Below are 23,924 nucleotides of genomic sequence, written 5' to 3' on the forward strand. Positions count from 1 at the left end.
AGTAGTAGCGACTTTAATCACGTGACCAAAAGGCAGCAATCCTTCGTCGCACGAAAGTATGGTGCAAGCATAGCGAACTGATGGTGGTGGTGGTGAGAAGGAGAGCTCTGTGCCAGAACTAACTGTTACTTTGCAGCTTAGAGAGCGTGTGTGGGCAGGCGTGTGTTTACCGCCATATTGCCAGGTGTGTCTTTACCACCATATTTATCAACCATAAGTACAGCTGCAGTGGTGTCTTCAACTTCATTCACCCGAGTCAAGCCCAGTATGAAGACATCCAAGAAGAAGATTGCCTGATGAGTCCAGCGGGGACGAAACGTACGTCGCAATCGAGCTATGTCGTTGCTGTGTCATCTTCTATGTGCCATGCGCTACTTGATGTACCAGCCTGCTATGTCGGATACCGCCAACCATCCATCGACGAGGCGCCAGGCGCGAACCGATGGTGGTGGTGGTGAGAAGGAGAGCTCTGTGCCAGAACTTTGCAGCTTAGAGAGCGTGTGTGGGCAGGCGTGTGTTTACCGCCATATTGCCAGGTGTGTCTTTACCACCAGATTTATAAATCCCAAGATTATGCCAAATATTACAGTGGCGAATCCAGGGGGGGGGGGGGGGGGTTCCGGGGGTTCCATGGAACCCCCTAAATTTTGCAAAGTGTGCGGCTGAGAAATATCGAAAAATATCATGTGTACTGTCACAGTCAGTGCAGTCACTGAGTCAAGGAGCACAGACTGTCATGTCAGTGCACTGCATGCGCGTGCGGTAGATCGCTACTGTATGGATAGTACCGTACTGGCAATATTATGTTGCCGCGTAACGCAGGGGGTTCGGCGTAACGCGCGACCAGGCTAGTGCGACAAATTTTCGTTGCGTTCGTAACGCGCGTCCGGCGGGGTGCGGTGATCTTTTCATTGCAGTTTGCAAAAAATGATGCGGCAATAGCAAAAAATGATGCGGCAATAGCAAAAAAATGATGCGGCAATAGCAAAAAAGTGATCCGGCAATAGCAAAAAAAGGACTGCGGCAATATAGAAACCTGTGTAACGGCTCCTGTGCGACTTTGCATGTAACGCCCTGCGTGCGGTAAACATGTGCCAATGTAACACTTCATGGCCTCACTGCGACCATATAATATTGCCAGTACGGTAGTCTGTACTGTACTGGTGTTCACGTCCGTGATTTACAAACGGACACTGTAGACAACATTGGGTGTTTGTTTCCTTTTTGATCTTTCGAAACGATCCAAACTTACCTCCATTGGCGCTGTCATTCACTGCTGCTCAGGATGGGTGTGGTGTGGTCAGTATTCCTTGGACAAGTTTTTTGCAGAAGAGAAAGGATGTTCCGAGTACTGACACTCTTCAACGAACTTCGAACCGTACACGTAGAGTTCAAGCTCCTCAGAAGATGAGGGCTCCGACATCCAAGTCAGTAATCTCTACCTGCTGCAGCATGCAGTAGTGACTAGTTGTTCCTCCGCAGGAACGGCATGCTGCGCCAGCGATGTGTTTTACTTCTCAAAATAAATTCGAAAAATCGCTCTGGGAAGCGACAATTTTAATGACGCGGAGGAAGTAGATGACATTGGAAGGATTGTATAATTGTCGACACTGCTTCGCTGTTGTTGTTTCTGTCACTGAAGTGAAGACGATGCTCTTGTCCTGTGACTATAGAGCATTTCGCATCGTAAAAATGCCAAAAGTTTCCGAAAGTACAAAATTAATGGACAGGGAAAGTAACTTAGTTGTCATTTCGGCATTCCTGGCTCTCAACGTTACCATGGCTTGCATATTCGATCTTTACAAGAAGTAAGTAAGTAAGTTGAAAGGGTCTTCAAGCCCTCACTGAACCTGTAGCTGTGTGCCAGTCGATTGCATACAATGTACATGATTATGTGTCCGTACTGAATAATAATTTCAAACATATCACGTGCTTGTTGCCATCCGACGGCCAATCAGCATCGACTTGTACCAGGGCAGAAATTGTGTGTATTGCCTGGACTACGGCATGGCAATGCCCTGCTAGCATGCTACGGAGTACGGTGACATCCAATGCCCTGCATGCATGCTAATTGCTATGCAAATGCCAGGCTATGGTGCCATCTATCAGCGTAGCTTGGCAAGGGTCTGTGGCACTGGCAGTTTTTCGTTGTCAGCTCAGTTCGCATGTACATTCGACTGTGAACTGACGTTACTTGCTCTGGTAAGCGAAATAAAAGAGCATGCACCTATCTATCTGCTCTGAACCTAGCAAGCCAAAATAAGTAAAGTGGCAATCACCGGGGTCAGTTTTCCAGCTGTTCCAGCTCCGTGCGCTCTCGGGCAAGCCCTCGAGCGCACGGCTGAAGTTTCGTTCTGAAGTTTCAGCTCACGAAGTATCAGCTCCGTATGCTCTCGGGCAAACTCACAGTCACAAGCTGAAGTTTCGTTCTGAGCTCCGTACGCTCAAGGGCTTGGGAGCTCCAACTCACAAGCTGAAGTTCCAGCTCCGTTTCATCTCGAGCAAGGTGAAGTTTCGTTCTGAAGTAACCGTTCGTTTCATCTCGAGCAAGGTGAAGTTTCAGCTCCGTACGCTCTCGGGCAAGCCCTCGAGCGTACGGAGCTGAAACTAACAAGCTGAGTCCTCCACGTCCCCGACCACCACCCCTAGAGGAGTCTCGCTTTTATACCTTCATGCCCCCGTGCTCATTTTCAGCTCCGGACGTTATCAGGACGTGCTGATCGGTGATTGGTGTTTGCTTGTTGATGTATGCGGTATGTTTGAAACACAATCAAGCATGGTAGGAAGGTCTTGATGGAAAATGCGTACCCTCGTGCGTAGCCCTCGGGCAAGCCCTCGGGCATACGCACTCGGGCACTCCATGCCCTTGTGTGTACGCTCTCGGGCAAGCCCTCGAGCGTACACACGCGGGCATGAATTTTCCACCAAGCCCTTCCTTCCATGCTTGATTCTATACTTATACTGAGCTTGTATACAAACTCCCATCTCTCCCCACACAACACTCCAGACTTGTATTTTGCATATAACAGGTACTTCGATGACGAGAATATAAACTGGTATATAAACTGGTATATAAACTGGTATATAAACTGGTGTATAAACTGGTATATAAACTCCTTTTTTAGGATTACACTAGTGACCTGCAGTCCGCCTTGATGGTTTTTCGACATGCACGACGGTCCCAACTAACTTCAGGATCTCTTTCCCGTCAACGATGAAGAATACAACGTCGTCCTTTGTAACGTGTGCCTTGTGCTGCACCTGGCGTTCGAGGCTGTCCTTCTTTCGCTGTTTCAGCACTCCGTCTGTCAAGCGCAGCACTCGACATGTGCGGCTGAAGAGCCCCGCGTGCCGCTCCTCCTGCGTTTTTGCATGGACATAGAATGCAGATAGCAGGGGCGACGGAACTTCACTACTGATGGTTTTCCAATCGATGTTCTCCTTTCCGCGTCCCTCGCAGAGCGGACGGAACATGCGCAGCCATAATCCGTGGCACTGCCAGTGTTCTTAGAAACTGCTGCTTGAATAATGGCATCGTGATTCGTGGTCGTCCTCAGAAGAAACGTTTGGGAGTCGATTCAACAGGCTCGTGCTGATTCATTTTACTCTTACTTTGGAAAGGAGACGAACTCTATGTCTCTAAAGTCTAATGAGCAAACGGTTCTTTTACAGAGCCCGCGGTGAGATCTGCGCGCGGTAACGGTCACTAGCACTGTGACTGTGTGAGGTTCAAACTAACTACTTACTTGGCGCATAGCTGTTACTTCCGATGTAACTAGTACTTCAGTCTTCAGTACTAAACTGAAGTCACAAAGAGTGTGTGATGGTACTGCACTAGCACTGCATGCACTGCACAGAGTCAGTGGTAGTCTTGTACTTGATCCGCACAGGTTGGTGAAAGGAAGACTCGTCGAGCCATGGTTGTGGGTTGGAATTCCAATCTCTACCCTTGTGGGGGAGAGGGGAGTTTGTATATCAGCTCAGTATAAACTTTTCTAAGCACTCGCAGACTCCATTGCAGCCATTCACACATTATAGGGTACCTCACTTCAAACTCTCCAACTACGGTCTCTTCGCTGCATATGTTCACTTCACTTCCAAAAAAAAACAAAATTATAATTATTAGATATAAATTGAATGCACCAAATTTTCGGGCATGGCCCATCTTCAGGGTGAAAAAGAAAACCATTCAACTAAAGCTAACAAAAACTGAAACGAGTATATATGCTGTGTGGTGCGGTAGTGCTGGGAATCTTTGTATGTGTGAAGGGTAGCAGCAATGGTGAAGTGTGTTGGTAGAAAGGGAAGGAGCGAAAGAGACCAGTGGAGAGCTGTGTCTGTAAGTGTGAATATGTGTTAGTGCGATGTGAAGGGAAAGCACGAGAAGTGTGGTTACCAGCAGCAATGGTGAAGTGTGTTGGTAGAAAGTGAAGGAGCCAAGCTCAGTATAAGCATAATATAACCTACTCAGTTGATTATATGGGAAATATAAACCAATATACAAACCTCGGCTTCGCCTCGGTTTGTATACAGGTTTATATTTCCCATTATTTTATTATAATCAACTGGTTAGGTTATATTATATACATACAATGTAGGGTAAGCAGCAGCATTTGGCCCTGTAGGCTGTATACAGGTTTTCCATCGTCCACCACACCACAACTGCGCTCCGACTCAGTCTCCAGCGATGGTGGTGTGCTGTGGCAACGTGTCGAGGCCGGCTGGAGAGCGCAGTTGTGGTTTGGTCGATGATGGAAAAATTATATTAAATAATATTATGTCCGTAGTGTGTTTTAAAAGCATGCGATTCCCACTTACACAATCGGATTGTCGTTATTACAAGTGTCAACGGCACATCTGATTCCATAATATTTTGGCTCTTCACTTTTGGCTCAACCGGAACCCCCCCCCCCCCCCCCCTTGTAGAGATCTCTCGATCCGCCCCTGTATTATGCCGGCATAATCCGCTAAGGGCTAAGTGTGGCTGGTGCACTGTTCGTGCTATGGTCTGCAAGCGTCGTGTGGTCTCGTCGGGTCAAATGAAAACCAGTACTACTATTTGACGGACCTATTGAAGATGGCAACAAAGAATTAAACCCACTTTTGTATTGTACTTGAATAAAATTCTATTTTTACCTTTCAAGCCAATCAAGGTATCTCAATTTTGTTCACGTCTACACTACAGGACTTTATCTTGCCCGTAAAAGAGGCCGTTACCCCGCCAAAAAAAAAAACTTTTGTGCCATTGCTCTGCATACAATTGCATACATGGCCTCCGACGATTGCATACCAACTAAATACTTTGGGGCCTGATATCTCCGGTTTGGGGCAAGATATACCCATGAAATTTTCTGTTTGTGTTCTGCAGAGGTTTCTCTTTCCAGTCGTGTTGGCCCTAATTCCGATTTTAGAATTTTGGACTGAAGTCGCTACTACTAGTACTAGTACATGATTGACTCCTGATAATAATGATAACGAACACCATTGTGCAATAGTTCATTGTAGCCACGGGAATTATTCAATATACCATGTATACCCACCACCACACTCCATTATTCACCCCAGTGTCTGGAGATACAGTAAATATCGGATATAACGTGCCCCTTTGATTTTCGAAAATGTATCACTATATCCGGTGCATCACTATAGCCGATTTGCATGTTTGACCGACACATGGCACATGACTGCACATGAAATGATGCGTACACGCTGGAAAAAGCATGCTGAAAGTGCATGCATGCTCTGCGGACTGTGTGAGAGGCAACACAGCCAGAAACAGACAAGAGCATGCAGAAAGATACAGAAAAGGACAAGACCATACAAAGGGAGCGAGGGGTAGCGCAGCCAGAATAGGACATGTGCATACAGAAACGGACAAGAGCATACAAAGGGAGCACATTGCGAGGGGTAGCACAGCCAGAAACGGACATGTGTGTGCAGGTAAAAATGGGTTGGTGCAAAAAGAGATCATGAGTACGTCGAGTGACATTCGTGACCACAGCATACAGGGACACCTGTCTAAAATTGAGAATTTTCTCTCAGCCACGTCTGCTGCCAGATGCAACCAGGCAACACTGGATCAGTTTTGGAAGAAGTGAACTTTATTGAAAAAACAATTGTTTTGTGATCATCACTCTTGATCATTATATGCGATATTTTCCTGTACATTTGATATGGTTTGCTTCCTGAAGTCCATCACAATAAGCGATATATCGGTATAGCCGATAATAGTGTATATAGTGATATTTTAGCTGTATTTTTTCTGATTTGATTTTGATTTTGACGTGTTCTATCACTATAACCGGTATATCATTATATCCGGTCACTTTATAAACGATACTTACTGTATGTGGATTTTGTAGAAAAAAAAGAAAAAAATACGACGTAACCACGTGTATGATGCCCCAGGGCCAGGCCAAGACTCAGCAAGAGATCAAAAATCGAACAGCTGCAACACATATGATTGGTCCGAAGACGTTCTTTCCTTCTTGTTCCCACCGCGCTGTAGCAACTGCATGGACTTGGGAAACGATGCGAGAGTCTGCTAACACTGTGATGCACGCATCTGTATTCAGCCTCTGAGAGTGACTGGTGTTGTGTGGTTGCTGACTTTGCCATGTACACCACTGTCACCCGTGGCTGTGTTCACTGGCTTCAGTTCGAGCGCTCGGATCGATTCGACACTCAGAACTAAACCGCTCGATGGCTTCCGGAAACATCCTGAATTCTTGGACGTCCTTCAAGCCAGTCACTATTTTGGTGAATTCGAGTCCTACCCGTAGGTTTGAAATATAGCTCCCCGCTCGAATCCACTCGATTTCAGCCAAGGATATGCACAAGTACGAGGCTCGTAGTTGTAGCCTCGTGACAGGCTGGAGTGTGGATGGCGATGTGTTTGCAGAATGTGGAGTTGCCGCACTACTTCAGCATTTTCCCAGAACATGTCACGAACAAAAACCTGACTCGCCGTCACTGCACTGTAAAGTGCGGAAGACCCAAAATTATTTGGTCGACAGCCTGTAGCCTGTGCAGGGATGCTGCCTGGCAAGCTCAGCGAATCACCACCAATTCTACGTGAGCTGTGTGGCTGAGCAAGCAGAGACTGAGAGACAGAGGGCCCACAATGTCTGCCTGGCTGCACGAAGCACTACTTGGATTTCTGGTATTGCTGGTTGGTCCTGTGCTGCTGCAGTGTAGTGGATTCTCAGAACCAGCCTCTGAAGACAGTGAGTACCCACATGCACCCAAGCAGTACTACTAGTGCACTGGGTTCATGCAATGTACTATGTATACTGAGCCTGATCAGCTGGAGTTGTGCAGCTTATACAGTGCTTGCAACTGAAATCCGACCCCCTGGGCGGCGCGGCGCGCCGCCCAGGGGGTCGGATTTCAGTTGCCAGCACTGTACTTGAAATATGTCATTGCCGTATTTTCCTGAGTACAAGCCGCACATTAACCACCAGTAATTCACCCAAAAAGAGTCGGTGCGGGGGCTTATCATGCCTACGACGGTCAAATGAACGGTGATGAACAGGGTAGATGTCTGTACTTGGTGACAAAATGTCTAGGTGTGGCTTATACTCCAGTGTGGCTTATACTCCGGAAAATACGGCACTTGTTTCAGTATACACTCCCACCCAGTTACATTGCCCCCCCCCCCCCCCCCCGCCACATGCAGCACTTCTCTTTCTGTAATTAATACATCTTCAGAAGCAGAAAAAGAAGGATGAGAGCAGCACATGCACACACCCATATTGATGATATACACGCACACACACACACACACACACACACACACACACACACACACACACACACACACACACACACACTCACACACTCACACGTACGCAAAGTCTCGTCACTTCAAACATAAATGCTAGCAAGTCTGTGTCACGATTTCGTGGGGCAGTGGTTCAGCAGGGATGAGTGCACACTCTCCGTGCGCCTACACTCCAGTCCTTGTTCACGCACGTGGACACATTGCAACGCACTCATGTGCATGTGCGTGCAAACACACACTCGCCTAATTGCATGCACACGGACACATGCGTGCGTGAGCGAGAGCTTCGGCATAGTAGCTGTGCTTCACGATTAGTTGGTCAAGAACATTCTGGATGCCACACCAGGAAGACACAGCTAATAGAGCGCACTGTTACTGTCTCCGCTCTGTCTTCTTCAGATCCGTACTTTGCTTATAGCTATCCAGAGCCATCCTACAGTCAGTACTATGGGGAGCCTCTGGACATCTACTGCTTCTCTACTGCACAAGACATATTAGCACGGTCCACGGCGGTGAGCTGTCATGCCGAGGCTGTTCCCGATGTGCCGGGCCGGGGCTTGACCTGCTCTGGCGGGGCCAGCGAAACTGCTATACAGTTCAATATCGATCGGCTAAGAGAGTTCCACAGTGGCCTGTATCGCTGTAGAACAGTGGGCCACACATCCTTCGCACCCTTCCGTATCATTGGCAGCCGTAAGTCACCTAAGACTTGTCCGTGTTCACAAAAACATTGCAAGCTTGCTATCACCTGAACTCCTTGTTTTGTGCGCAGCGGAACTGTCAAGTTCACATAGCTATTCTCCACAGCCCATGCTATTGTGTGAAATGTGTGTGATGAATCACCATGTATGACTGCTGCTCGCAATCCTATTAATTCCCAGTGTTCTTGACCATGGCAGATCATGGATACTCATCAGAGTTAAGAATGATTATCATGTGCATTCCAAGGTACAGTCAGACCTCGCTTATCCGGTCCTTTTTTATCCGGATCCCTCGCCATCTGGAAGAAAATCGTTTGTTACCGATTTATACTGCATATGTCATGCATACATACAGTATGTGTGTTCGATTATCCGGTTCCCTCGCCTATCCGGATATTTTCGTGGAAAACGGATGTGTGCGGCTAAGCAAGGTCTGACTGTGACGGGTGGTAACAAAACGATGTTGCCTTTGCCAGGCTATGTGCTATGTGTGTTGCCATGTTTGGCGGTGTGTGTTACACTAGCAATGCTGTCTTACTGCTGCGGCATGTTACCAGGTGACTTCCTGGAGTTTGTTGTTCTGGTCAGGATGTGTTGCCTCTTGCCATCCTGCTGGCCAAGTGTTGCACACGGTGACCCAGCACAGCTCTCTCACTGGCCTCAGGAACTGCACTGCTGTCTCATTGACCGAAGTAACTGCACTGCTGTCTGATTTACCTAACTGCACTGCTGGCTCACTGCTTTCCTGGCCATGCAGCTGTGCTATTATTGGAGTGTTTTTGAATAAAGTCACAGTGGCAATGTGATACTGTAGTGCTATGGCATGCAAGCACTGGTTTGCCACTCAATGAACTAGCACTGGTTTCATGGTTTGCCACTCGGTACAAATTTGCCATTCACATCTCACTATCATTATGCGAGCAGTGTTAGGCACCCAATACGGAACTAGCTCTGGTTTCCACGCCATAAAAGCTAGCAGTAGCTTTCACTCCATTCAAGCCAGAACTGGTTTCCACTATACACAGCATACACTGCGATATCATTCACATAACTTCTGTACTGACACAATGTACTAGCACCTCTGCAGGTATAGTAACTCGGTGGCAGCGAAATCCTCTTTCCATCGTAGCAGTAGAGTTGAATGTGGTGATCAGGTCGCCTTGCCGCATATGGACAAATGAGGTTCGTTGCAGCCACGGTCCTGTCAAGTGCTATCGCTAGAGACTGTAGTGGATTAGGGGTGTACTGTCAACTTCGCTTATAACGACACTTGGCGGGGCATCAGAAAAGTGTCCTTATTCGCGAAGTGTCGTTATACCCGAAGTCTCATGTATTACAGTTACATGGGACTTTGCTCTGGGCATGGAAATTCTGTCGTTATTCGTGAATTGTCGTTATATCCGCAGTCGTTATTAGCGAAGTTGACTGTAGCCGCTTGCACATCGGTGGTGTGGTGACCATGTACATATAGTCATGTGACTAGAGCATATCTGTGGTGTGGTCACCATGTACATATGCTTGAGCATATCTGTGGTGTGGCGACCAGGTGCCTCACACATGTATTCGCCAATTCAAGTTACCTATTTTCACTGTGTAGACACCCATGCCAGCCATTTGCAGGTGTGATGACCGAACTACGCTGACTCAGACTACATGTACAGTGGAACCTGTCTAAGACGACCGCTCAAGGGACCTTCAAAGCGTGGTCTCTGTTACCAGGTGGTCTCCTTATCCAGGGTCATTTGACTGGAAATGGCATCCCTTGGTCCTGGTTTCAGTGGTCTTCTAGGACAGGTGGTCGCCTTATCCGAGTGGTCTCCTTGACAGGTTTTACTGTATATACGAGCTACACACCTGGTGGATGGTCACACAGCCTGGCTTCTTCATGTAGTTGCTTATCAGGATGGCCTGCTCCACAGTTATAGGCTATTCATACTACGTTACAATATGCGTCACGTTTTTGGAATACGACGTACTGGCAGACGTCGTTTTCATGCAGGTGTATTCACACAGGCACCCACACGCTGCTCGTACAGCTGTGTGTACAGCTTCTTTTGGACACAAACTGCTGGGAACGACAGAACGAAACTCGGTACAGGGGTCTGGATACGTCGTCTACGTTTTCGTATCGGGGGTACGATTTTCCCGCCACGTTCCATGCTGTCATTGCTATCCGGACGAAAACGTCACGTACGCCACGTTTTGGGCGTAGTGTGAATCAGGGAGTAGTACAATACCGGTATTGTACTACTCCCTGGTGTGAATGGCCCATTACACAGTAGACTTATGTGCGACTCAGTGTGGAATAACAGTAATGTCCGTGATCCTGTTTTCCTGCAAGTTGTTTTTTTAAAATTCAGTATATTTCTGTTGATGTTTGTTTGTCCTGACACTGCAGATCGCATCCCCAGTGTTTCGATCACTGCCGTCGTGCCAACTCTTACCATGGCAACGTCCGAACGGTCCGAGACCGTTTACCTGCTGCACGACACCGGCATCACAGCTGACGCGGAGCTCATATCTGTTCACTGTCGCAGTGCGGTTGTTACCGGTAGTGCGTCTGCTGTCCGTAAGGTACTGCAGCGTACTAATACGTCCTGGGGTTGTGGTTATTACACAGGAACGCATCGATTTTCTAGTACGGTATATTCCGGAGTGTCACTGGAGCACTACTAGTATAAGCCACACTGGAGTATAAGCCATACCCAGATTTTTGTCACAAAGTACAGTCATCCACCCCATTTAGTCATTTTCCACCGCAAATTTTTGACCAAGAGAGTGCTCAATAATACCGAGTGGTAGACCTGGTTCAAACAATAGGAGGACAGAGAAAGTGTTTTTACTCCGAGTTTCACGCACTAAACGATCATCAGAAAACAGCCGTTTTCTGATGATCGTTTACTGCGTGAAACTCGGAGTAAAAACATTTTCTCTGTCCTCCTATTGTTTGAAATTTTTGACCATCGTAGTATAAGCAGCACCGACGTTTTTGGGGTGAATTGCTGGTGTTAACAAGTGCGGCGTACACTCCGGAAAGAAATACATGTGGTATGTGCAGGCCTCAGTAGCCCAGTCCTCTTTTATCCAGCTCCTGCCAGCCGAGATGGTGTGTCAGTTGGAGCAGAGTGATGTACTGCTAAAATTTGGAATGCAGTGGAACCAGTTTTGCTTTCCTTGCCTATCCAAGATGGAGAACTTTTGGCTCCCAGCCACTTTCGGCCATGAGCTGTTTAAAGCCACTAAGTGGCTTGAACTGAGTGCATTTTTAGCCACGTTCAAAGGTTGCAGGTAACATACCATGCTAAAAGATGTTTCATTAATGTTCTTTTGGGCATGTAGTGGAAAACACCACTCTCCGGACTGAGTTGTCATTCAAAGTGCGATCGTATCAGAGGCCAAGAGACACCCTTATGATACCTCTCCTCATGGTCTGACCCCTCCGGTTCCCTCAATGTAGCGCAAGCCACTTTCAGAACAAGCCACATTTGTATTTGTATTAATTTTATAGATTCTCTACGGCAAGCTTTAGCCTACATCAAGGGAGTCTCCGCCGTCCCATTCACCACAAGCCACATTCAGCACAAGCCGAACATAGGACCGTGGCCTAAGTTCGCTAAATTGGACAAATTATTACAGGGGTGGATATGGGATGGGAAGGGTGAAAGGTGGTACTATAAAGCAGAAATTTTCGGTGGTGTAATATTTTCGGTATTCTCCAAAATCGGCGGTTCAGTGGAGGGAAATTTTTCTGTAAACCCGTTTTCCAGGTAAGTGTACTAGTACTAAATGTATACAGTACCGGTAGTACCGAAATTTTCGGTGCGTTTTATTTTCGGTAAACATTGTCGGCACCGAAGTTACCGAAAATAAAACACCACCGAAAATTTCTGCTTTTACAGTATATTTGTAAGAGATCATGTGTTACGGCAATAACTAACGCATGGTGAGGCCAAATGCCACCTGCTAAACAGCCACAGCCAGTCTCATTTTCCACACATTAGAAAGACTATCATCCTGAACAAAGATTAAATAACCTTTTTTTTACCTGCATTGTCCTATCTTGCACCACTGGTGTGTTGTTCAAGGTGACATGGGATCTTCTTGACGAACCGTATAACCCTGATCAGCATCTGATATCGACTGCTACCCATGCGAACATCTTGGTAAACCAAACAGACTTGGAGCCATACCAGCACCTGCGGTGTACTGCTCACTACAATGCAATCAACGAGTCGTATGACATCACTCTGGTCAGAGGAGGTGAGCACACTGCGCAGTATTGAGACTAGAACACTGGATCACTGTTCGGTGTTTACTAGTACCATGCTGCATGCTAACCATTGCATTGTCAGTCTAAGTGTTTTCACATATAAACGCACATATTTATTCACTTTAACACATCTCCTGGCTTTCCGTTAAACTGCCAATAGTGAGAATGAGATGAAGGGTGCCAACCAACCACGGCTAACTAAAAACTACATTTAACTTGCTGGAAGCACTGCATCTGGTGTCCCATCGGATGAGCCATGGTCACGCCCAGTCACTGAGTGCACTCGATCACTCCACGCCAACTACATGTACCGTAACTGATGCAATGCCTTTTTTTATCATTCTCACCACTAGGAAAAGCACACGCCAGTGCTGGCTAAACCTCCCATGCAGAGAACTCTTCATGAATGATACCCTAGTAGTGATACGATGATTATAGTCCTTTGTGTGCGGAGCGTGCGATTCCAATGAAATGTGGTCACGGTTTTCTGATGTGCGAAATAATTGTGTGTGTGTGTGTGCATGTGTGTGTGGGGGGGGGGGGGGGGGGGGGGGATGTGCGGGGTGTGTGTCTGTCTGTCTGTCTATGTAGCTGAACCAGAGATTCAACTTCTAGCCTCATCTTCCAGAAGAGCAGAACTGCAAGATATTGATACAAATCAAACAGTTATGGCAACACAGTTCATTTTCATCATGGCCGTTTCGGGCGCCCCAGTTGGTAACTTCTCCGCTTGCCTTGCCGTTTTGAACAATCAAACATGCACGAGATATTTGGACTTGGCTCAGGAAAACAACGAAACACTGGAAATAGGTACTGACATGGCACGGGCGACTGTCACCTGGAACCCACCTTCCTTTCCTGGATGCAATGCTCTAGTCAGGGCTGAGATTGTACTCAAAGTCAACAGAAGCAATGGCGAACAGCAGCCCGGTAATGGCTATTTCACTCTAATTGCTCCAAATCCTTGGAATAACCAGCTCAACACCACCAGCACTGTTGAAGAGGTATACTCTTTTGACAAAAGGAACACTCCAACGAAAGAAAATGTGCCGCCAGGCTGTTCCGCAATTGTGTTGCCAACAGAGGCAAGTACATCTCCTACGACCAGTTTCAGTACCTCGCAATATGAATCAACTTTGATATTGGCTCCGGCAACTGCTTCAGCGTTGATGATTCTGGCCAAGAAGTCCACGAAATCCATTGCAAGTAGTGCGCAAACAGGCGTTGTGACGTCGACGTTCGGAGATGCGGATGCTTCCCAGAGTGATCGACTCTTTAGCAATCCTCTCGTCATTGCCCTGGTTGCCATTATTTCCTTGTTTGTTGCGCTCGCCACTCTTGCATGTCTCACCATCATTATACGCACCAGAAAGGCAAGGGGCAGGGCTCGCCGCCGCGGTGGCAGAGCACGTTTTGCAACAAAGAACGGAAAGCGGAGAGCTGGCCAGGTTGATTTGTCCAGCTCGTCCGCGTGCCTGAAGTCTGGTTCCACTGCAAGCCTCTCGACTGGACCGGATAAACGGCAGCATTGTGCAGCCATCATGCCTGTGAGTTATACTTTATGCCATGTGTGTATTGCTGCGTTCAGACATTCATATATTTTCCAGGGCTTCTACCAAACTTTCTAAATTGCAGTGCCCTCGCCTCATCTCACATATCCTCCTCCTCTTCATCTTCTCTCTAGTTCTCTCTCTCTCACACACACACACACACACACACACTCTCTCTCTCCCTCTCTCTCTCTCTGCCTAGCTCTATCTCTCATTTTCTATCCCCAGTATCATGTCATAAGGGAAAGAACAGCCTCAGCGTGTATACTACAAGAAGTTCCAGGACTCCTTGAACACACCTGAGGCAGCACTCGGTAAAGCTGAAAGAAATTGTCCAATTCTATGTGTGCTCATTCTTTTGTCTGTATTCTATGTTCTCATTCTGTTGCAGTACACGCAAGTCGAAAGTCTGCTACAGTCGGAGTTGGCGCAAGTGGTGAATGCCGATTACCTGGCGGAATTCATTGTGGACATCGGTAACATTCGCATTGCGGAAGAGGTCGGACAGGGTGCGTTTGGCATAGTGCACCGAGGGATTGTTCACGACCTCGAACCTGGACAACGGCAGACCGATGTGGCGCTAAAATTGACCAGAGGTATGTTTTTTTTTGTCTTTTTGATGACTCTCTATCACATCCTATATGCCAGTAAAATGGACTCGGCCAGTTGATATTCACTTACTGTATTTTCCAGGGCATGCGCCGCACTGGAGTAGAAGCTGCACCCAGATTTTTGGCACGAAATACTGTCATCCACCCTGTTTATCGTTGTTAATTTGACCATCGTAGTGTAAGCCGCACCGGCCCTTTCGGGTGAAATACGGGTGGCTATAGTGCAGCGTATACATGTACTCCGGAAAATACGGCATCTGGATCACAGGTGTGCCAACCCCGTAACACCTGCCTAATATTATATACTAGTATGCAATTGCAGTTGCTTTCCCGTTACATAATACTATTGGCTCAACATCCGTATTTATTAATTGCTGTTGCGCTATGCATGTCTGCACTTCCTAAGCTACTGACCGTGAGGACTCTTCGCTGTATCTGTACGCTTGATGATGAGATCTTTGACCAGTTAAACCATCATGTTTAGAGGAGATGTCTGGCGAGCCGCGTGTAAACGTTATTGTACCTTGTAAGAAAGTTTCTTGCCATTATTTTGCCCATACTGACTCGGTAAAGCCAGTTTTGGTGTCCTATTCCTGCTAGATGAATCCGAGTACTCGTCGGTGAGGGAGATGAGCAAGGAGATCAAGGCGCTTGTGGAGCTTGGCCGCAGGTCACACCCCAACGTGCTCAGCCTGCTTGGAGTCTGCCTCTCCGCATGTAAGAGCATGTGTGTCTCAGATAACGAGGGTCACGTTTTGACGGGCATGATTTGATTGGTGCCTTGCGCAGCTTCATCCTTTGTGATTTCCATGTGTATGTAAAAAAACTTTGAACTCTTGCTGAGCAGGACACTGGTATTTGCATACCTGCCAAGTATCCCGATTGTTTCGGGATTATCCCGCAATTGTGGATGAACTCCCGTGATCCCGAAATTCCTGTCGATTATCCCGAAATTACTGTACAAGAAACAAGCTTGATATTGTACTTGGAGCACTTCAAATGACTTGTCACAGGCCAGTAGTTGTCCTTATTGATTCCGGACCACCATAGCCTGCAGTACCAGTGGATCTACTACTAGTGCTTCTTCCTTGAACAGTCCCTGAAAAACCTCCATTTTTGAGTCTTGAACATGCGTAAGTGTGATCCGATGATCACCATCAGGCATCTATTATCGAAATGTTGGTGCCATCAAAAGTTGAAAAAGGGGTTTTTTGGAAAAAATACGACATATATCCCGAAAAACCAAGGCAAGTCCCGAGATTTTGCCATGGCGATCCAGGAAAATCACTCTCAGTACTTGGCAGGTATGCCGGTATTGCATGTAGTCATGTTCATGGTCTTGTGCCACCCAGCAGCTCACAATGGTCTGTGGGGTGAATAGCACAATCTACTGCTAGCAAAGTAGCTCATGATGTCATTGATTGTAGCTTGGTTTCTGGGGCTTTCCTGCATAGCGCTGTCTCCCACGTGACACTACGAAATACACGACATGTGCTGCAACACCTTGATGCAGAGATAATAGATTTCGCTTTCTGTTGGAATTATCAGTGCCGGTATGTTCTTTGCGTTTTCTGCTTGGTTTTGTCTAGCATCTCCTATACTCATCCTGGAGTTTGCATCCAGAGGTAACTTGCTGGCCATGCTGCGATCACGGCGCGGTGTCTCGAAGCGATGCATGAAGACACAGCTGAAGAAGCTGAACAGTTTGGCTAGTGACGATGGGTATGGCAGCACGGCAAACAATCTGCAGCAGCAGCAGCAGCTGCTGCAGAGCCAGCGACAGACTCCCCACAGGGCGTACACCAGTATGCCCGACAGTGAGGATCTCATTCGGCCGGAGAACGTCTTGAACTTCTGTCGGCAGATTGCGCGCGGAATGGAATTTCTGTCCTCTAGACATGTAAGCAAGCACAGCAATGTCTTGCCTAGACGCAGAGCGCTCTCGGCTTTGAACTCCAACTCATCACTTGAAGCATGTATTTCTGTCGCCCCCCCCCCCCACACACACACCAATTTGCCTCTTTAAAAAATTTCCGGCTGTATGTTGGCAGTTGAACTTTTATAAAGACTTGGCTGTAGCCAACACTCGCCTGCAAATGATCATCAACTGAACTGCAATACATGCTGCATGTTCCCTTGTCTTCCTGGCTGGTAGCTTATCCATCGTGACTTGGCAGCACGCAATGTCCTGGTCACCGACAACTTCACGCTGAAGATCTCTGACTTTGGTCACTCGCGCGGTGTGGAACTCAGTGATGGTGTGTACCAGCGCTCCACGCACAAGCACATCCCGGTCAAGTGGCACGCCATCGAGTCCCTGCAACGCGGGTTATACACAGTCAGCAGTGATGTGTAAGTGGAGCGGGCTCACGCTGTAGCTAGGACTCTGTGTTGTATCTTTCTGTACTTAAACTAGGGGTCAAACGGGTGTACCTTTAACTAACGAACGGGTAATTTTCTTAACGGGCGGGTTAACGGGTACCCTTTAGCAGCCATATTATTTTTTTGCGCATTTCTCACATAAATCATGATTTTAATTTGTATATTCTCAGGTTGTATTTTGATACTACATTATGATTCGCAATTGATTCGTGTATCATAATATTATTATGGCAATGAAGGTTCCAAATGAATGTCATCCGTGCATTTGCCCATGTACATAACTTCACAGGCAGTAACTTACAATCGTACATGTAGATGGTCCTACAAGCTACATGTATTTTGATACATGTACGCAAATCAACTGCAGATCGATGTGATTCGAGCCACGCAAGGACAGAGTGGTTTAGCAAAACTTCCGTGATCTCGCGCAATCCTATTTGCTATGTTCGCAGAGAACTGGTACTCGTTGCATTCAGAAGATGTTCGCGCCCATAGCTAGCTGGGGTGCCTGACACAGCTGATGTGCTGCTGGTCAGCTAGCTGCTAGTGCTAGCTTGTTGAACTCGTGAAATGAATCTTCACAAATCCGTAATCTTGTATGCAATATTTCGAACTACTTTTCAGCTCGTCGATTGAAGGAACAAACTACAACCATGAGTATCATACATGTAGCTACCACCTACGGACATCACCGTTTGTGACACTCCGACTGGTCACTCAGCCTGGTGACACTAGTTCATCAAGAGTACTGTGGCAGGTTTGATGTCGGAGAACCATCGTAACTTTCTAGTTACTCAGCTGCCACCTCGAACGAGTTTCAAGTCTTGCATTTTCTCACATCACAATCAAAAACCTCCAGTACGAGGATTTTTACTTGCACTAGAGTGGAGAGAACAACTGTCAAGTCTGTCTTTCAGCCTGCTCCTGCCTGATAAAGTCGAAAGCGGGAATGCACAGGAAAAAGGAAAAGAGTATCCGCACTCCTATTTTGAGTCTTGGAATACGATAGGATCACCTTTTTTTTTTTTTTTTTTTTTTACAAACGGGTACCCTTTTACTAACGGTACCTGAGATTACCGGGCGGGTACCCGGGTACCCGGTACACCCGTTTGACCCCTAACTTAAACAGTCATTATTTATTAAAGGGGAAGTTAAGGCTAAAATCAAAATTTCACCAGTTGTAGTCTTCGGGGTGCTGAGTCGAATGGTCGTGGTTCGAGGAAGCTGAGATGCTCCCTTCCTACTTGAATCCCAATCGAACTCGCACACTTCCACCGAACCTGGGTGACTGCGCCCTACTAGATGGGGATTTGTATGCAAAATGTCACTAAAAGTGCCATTTCGTTCTTATAAAAGCAAGGATGACCGCGATTGGCCCATATGTTGTAGTCTTTTGGACGCTGAGTCGACTGGTTTTGGTCCGAAAATGCTGCGATGCAACGTTCCTCCTTCATTCCCAATCGAACATGGTTGAACAGGTGCTCCTGCGTACACCAGTCACCTGATCACCGTGCCTGCAGGGTACAACGTACTAGCCTGTTTGACCTTTTTTGGGTGCAGACCTGTCACTCGAGTTGAACTCGAGTTGAACCTTGTACACGTGACAGCTTGTTCAACCATGTTCGATAAAGGAGGAACGCTGCATCGTAGCCTTTTCGGACCAAAACCAATCGACTCAGCGTCCAAAAGACTACAACATATGGGCCAATCGCGGTCATCCGTGCTTTTATAAGAACGAAATGGCGCTTTTAGTGACATTTTGCATACAAATCCCCATCTAGTAGGGCGCAGTCACCCAGTTTCGGGGGAAGTGCGCGAGTTCGATTGGGATTCAAGTAGGAAGGGAGCGTCTCAGCTTTCTCGGACCAAGACCATTCGACTCAGCACCCCGAAGACTACAACTGGTGAAATTTTGATTTTAGCCTTAACTTGCAACACAGCGTGCACGTTCATGTTGTTCTTTTGTTGACTGCATGCTTCCCTCTCGTCTTGTTGATTACTGGTACTTTGAAAAGTGACTTGCGTGGTAGCTCTGACTGAATGTTGTAGAAACTACAATATTCTGGGAGTCGTACAGGCTAGTGCCATGATGTACGGAGTGATGAAAGTGCGATGCACAGTTTTGCTGTGCCGATTCCATGTCCCTTGTTAGCCAAGAACAAGTGCAAGGGTGTTACGCCTAAGTATGACGTTTACCCTACTTGCGGGGACTCACACATTTTCTCGATTGTGTAGCTATGGTAATGCAGTAACTAAACAGCTGGTGTCCGTTTTTGTGATTTGATCTGTATTGCTGAATGTACAGTTGGTCTTTCGGTGTTGTCATGTGGGAGATAGTAACACTTGGTAAGTGGGGAGCCTGCATGATCTTGCTTGTAGGATGACTTGCAGTGTGCTCTCTGTATGCATATCTTATCTTTTTCTAGCAAGTGCATAGTGCCAGTGTCCGTTTAGGGTCAATTATCAGGGTTTGGCAACTCCTCTCTTGAATAATGTACACAATGCAGTGGAGAGAGAGAGAGAGAGAGGGAGAGAGAGAGAGAGAGAGACAGAGGGAGGGAGGGAGGGAGGGCCGAGGCATTTACGATAATCCAGTACACCTGTTCTGCTGCTTATATTTGCAGGGTGCACACCTTACCCGAGTATGGATACAAGCAGTCTGCTTGCCTCCCTGGCAGCAGGACACCGGATGGAACAGCCACCAAACAGTCAGGACGACCTGTAAGCTAAGACATGGGAGCTAACTTTCAAAATATCACATTTACATGACCGCTGCCACCCTGAGGATTCGAACTATGGACCCCGCTTATGGGCGGCTATGTTTTACCACTAGGCTCTGGATTAATATTCTTATTGTGCAAGTGATATCCAGCCTGAGTTTTTCAAAAGTGTCTTACATTGTCAATCATGGCGTGCCAATATGCCAGTAGCAGCTATTCTGTTTAAGGTGCCCAGCACATAACTGCATGATTGTATTGACCTTGTATGACTGTGTTATTAGGTATGACATCATGAGAGATTGCTGGCTGCATGAGCCACAGAGCCGTCCTACTTTCAGCGAGCTTGTCGAAGATATCACTGATTTGCTGGAGGATGTTGCCAAGACAACACGGGTAAGAAAACTGCAAACGAGAGAGAGAGAGAGAGAGAGAGAGAGAGAGAGAGAGAGAGAGAGAGCTGCCAGCTCAGGACCCTCCAGTTATGCTTGCTCTTCACCCAGGACATTACCCAGTGAGTAACTTGTTCTTTTACAGACGTAACTTCCCTTTACATCGGCTTGGTGTGCTGAAAAAAAGTGACAGCCCAACTTAAGTGGTCCTTCGCCAATTTTGTTCTATCCAACTTTCTTGACGTCACAATAGGTTCTAGACTTCTAGTACTTCTAGTAGAAAGTGATTTGAATGTACTGTGACTATTTGTTTTACCTTTCATCTTGTTGCCGATTGCAGGGCGTGGAATATCTTTGCCTGGATGTTGATGAGTTGTCACCCGCTTCGGAGTTCACGGATAGTAGCAGTGACGCTGCATCAAGCAGCAGCAGCAGCATGCCCGATGCTATCAGTCCCAGCATAGCCTTGCAGATAGTCACGCGGCCTCAGCCGCCGATTCAGATAACGGAGAAGAGTCCCCGTGACAGGCAACCGCACCCCCTGAGCACCGACCGGAGAAGATCGACAGCCGTGTGAGTGCACCTATCGCTATGACAATGCCGTCGCCGCTTACTGGCATTCCTTGCACCAGCAGTACTGGGTCAAGACTGGACGTCAAGTGCATTCACCGGATGTCACACACGGATCTAGTAACTGTGCGCTGGACGTGAGCATTCTTGCGCTAGCATGCATGCAGTGGGTGCAGCTATTCACAGCAAGATGACAGCCAAGTATGAACTTTCAATGGACAACACCAATGAATGCCGAACAAGCAAGAGTTAAAACCGAAAAGAATCCGAGCAAAGCCGAAAAGAAGCCGAGCAAAGCAAAACAGTCCAGTCAATCTAAATGAAAATGGTCACAGGTCAATATTTCCCTGGTCAATATCTCCTGTTTGTTTTGAACTATGGTCCTACTTAAGTCTGGGTCAAGTTTAAGACCCCCTCCTCGTACATCATGTACCACATGGCTACAGACTCTGTGGGCTGCTATCATCGCCTCAGGACTACTGCACAGAAAGGGGACGTACAGTTTGCAGTAAGCAAGACAGTTCTAATCAAAGTTCACATACAATGTACCAGTTGAAGCTACACATTTTCCGCTATTTATTCAGTATCACTCTTTATTCAGTATCACTCTGTTTCTGTGCAATGCACGTATCCGGTCAAGCCCCGGAGTATGAATGTATTTTAATTGAAAGAAATATTCCTTTTTGGCTCTCTTTCTGCCAGATTAGTCCCCTATCTCCTCTCCGCCCCCCCCCCCTCTCTCTCTCTCTCTTTTCATCTCCATCAACCTATCTAGCATCTATCTCGTATGTCACTGCGGCATTTTCTGGTTGTTTGGTCCCACTGCTCGACACATCCGTAATTATACTGGCCAAACGTATCCAATATTTACAACTACTTCGAAGTAGCTACTCAGTAGCTGCCTCTACCGCCATAGCCTACTCACTCCTCTACTGCCATAGCCTACTCACTCCTCTACTGCCATAGCCTACTCACTCCTCTACTGCCATAGCCTACTCACTCTTCTACTGCCATAGCCTACTCACTCCTCTACTGCCATAGCCTACCCACACCTCTACTGCCATAGCCTACTCACTCACACCAATCCTACAATCTCGCGTCTGCACCCTGTATGCATATCAACTATCCACATCATCAGCAATCCCTGAATACTCAGCATAGCCATATCACTGCTAGTGACACCAAGAGTTCATGGGGGTTATGAACTCTTGGTGACACCCATAGCGACCTATCATGACTCACACATCTTGACTCCGCACCCAGCCCCCACACAAACACCATTATCATGTTGTCTGAGGATTGCATGGTTGTGCATGAAACTCCGAGTTACATTGTAGTTGTAACAATCCGATTGATTATAGTTTATACGTTATAGCCTTCTGTCCACTGTTTGACTATTTATAGCTTACAATAGTACAGTAACAAGACTGTTGTTGCCGCAGGCTGATGATTGTGAAAGCATGAAACTTAAACGTAGCGACTAACAAGCCTTGATTGCCCTTGTTGTGCCGTGTAGCTTACAATACAAACTTGCTGTAGATCTACATGTACATGAACAGTCCAGTGGCGTAGCTCGGGCAATATTTGTATGGATACTGGACATCTTTTGGCCACCCAAGTCTAGATGTATTCGAGGTCCTTGATCAAGAAAACGCAATCATGTTATTCCACTAGAGGCTAGGCGAAATATCTGGCAGTTGCAATGTACAATACAGAAGCGTGTACTTGATAGCAAAAAAGTTAGTGCATTGTTTCAATTTATATAAATAAATACAGCCTCTGTGCTACGCTTATGAGTCCACAATGGACGAAACAACAGTTCCGCCCGCAGATTGAGTAAATTACAGGTTATGTAAGCAGCATTAGCAACAAATACAACTATGATACTGGTTCAGAGTGGCGTGAGCCGTGGTGTTCATACAATATTTGGGAGAGTGTCATTATGATGCTCCGTGGTTTAGTTGCTGGCGACTAGAAAACAGCTGACCTAGTTGATGGCCAAACGTGTTGCTCTGCCCTCCAAATAATGTGTATGTGAAACAAAACCCATCACTCACACACTTAGAAACGGTCAGCCAGGCGTAGGTTTCCAGCCAGTAGCAACTGAACCGTATGTAGATCCACTGGCCACGTACTTTCATCGCCAAGAAGCCATGCACATTGCCTTTGGGTCATTTCATAATAATAATAATAATAATAATAATACTGTATGCATGGACCCAGGTACAGGTGGTCGGAAATGGTGCTGCAGTAGCTCAAACGTCTCCCTTGACCTTAGCGGAAACTGCCAACTTCAACCACGAGCCCTGCGCACTAGCCACTGTCCTTGCACTTCTCCCTGTTTCCGGATCATCAAACGTTCACAAAACGCCGGCATTGTGAACCAGTTGCTAAAGAAGAGTACCCGCTTCAGGTCACTGCAGGTTCCGGAGAATCACCTGAAGCGAATTCGCCGCCAGAGTCGACAGAATCGGGCACCGAGACAGCGTCAGCGCTCGAAGAGTTGTCTGAACAATCGCTATCATGACGTTTGGAAGATGTCACTGAAAACAAACCTCCAATTTTCGTTAGGTGTAAGTGCTTCAGTCACACATATACCTGCCACACTGACAGAACTTGGAAATTGGTGGCGAAGAATAAAAGAAAATGGAAACAAACTGAAAGGTTTCGAAACAAAAAGACTGACTTTCCGACTTCGATTTCGACTCCGGTTTTGCTAGTGCAAAAAGTGGATGTGAATCCGCACTGCACCGGTGCTGTGCATGCAGCACTGTTGCAGTGTGGTTCACACAGCGAACGCGAACAGCGGTTCAAAGAAGTGCAACTACTTAACAAGCCTATCCTCGAGCCTCACAAATGTACATAGACTACAATATTATTTAATTTTAATTTTAATTTATATATATTTTTTTTTCAGTTTCCAAAAACAACAAAATAAATAACTCCAA

General features: G+C 46.8%; 1 protein-coding gene across 1 annotated transcript; it reads left to right on the forward strand.

Annotated features, from left to right (window-relative positions):
• Positions 1–6,355: 6,355 nt before the first annotated feature.
• Positions 6,356–22,348, forward strand: LOC135810143 (uncharacterized). The gene is made up of 13 exons (XM_065323609.1): positions 6,356–7,226; positions 8,183–8,476; positions 10,883–11,058; positions 12,570–12,744; positions 13,346–14,301; positions 14,696–14,900; positions 15,516–15,632; positions 16,505–16,815; positions 17,071–17,267; positions 19,603–19,643; positions 19,922–20,018; positions 20,299–20,410; positions 20,747–22,348. Exons 1-13 carry the CDS (start codon positions 7,124–7,126, stop codon positions 20,981–20,983), a joined length of 3,021 nt encoding a protein of 1,006 aa, XP_065179681.1. The 5' UTR covers positions 6,356–7,123; the 3' UTR covers positions 20,984–22,348.
• The last annotated feature ends 1,576 nt before the right edge of the window (positions 22,349–23,924 follow it).

The sequence above is a fragment of the Sycon ciliatum genome, chromosome 2 (genome assembly GCF_964019385.1).
Source record: "Sycon ciliatum chromosome 2, ocSycCili1.1, whole genome shotgun sequence".
Taxonomy (NCBI): Eukaryota; Metazoa; Porifera; class Calcarea; order Leucosolenida; family Sycettidae; genus Sycon; species Sycon ciliatum.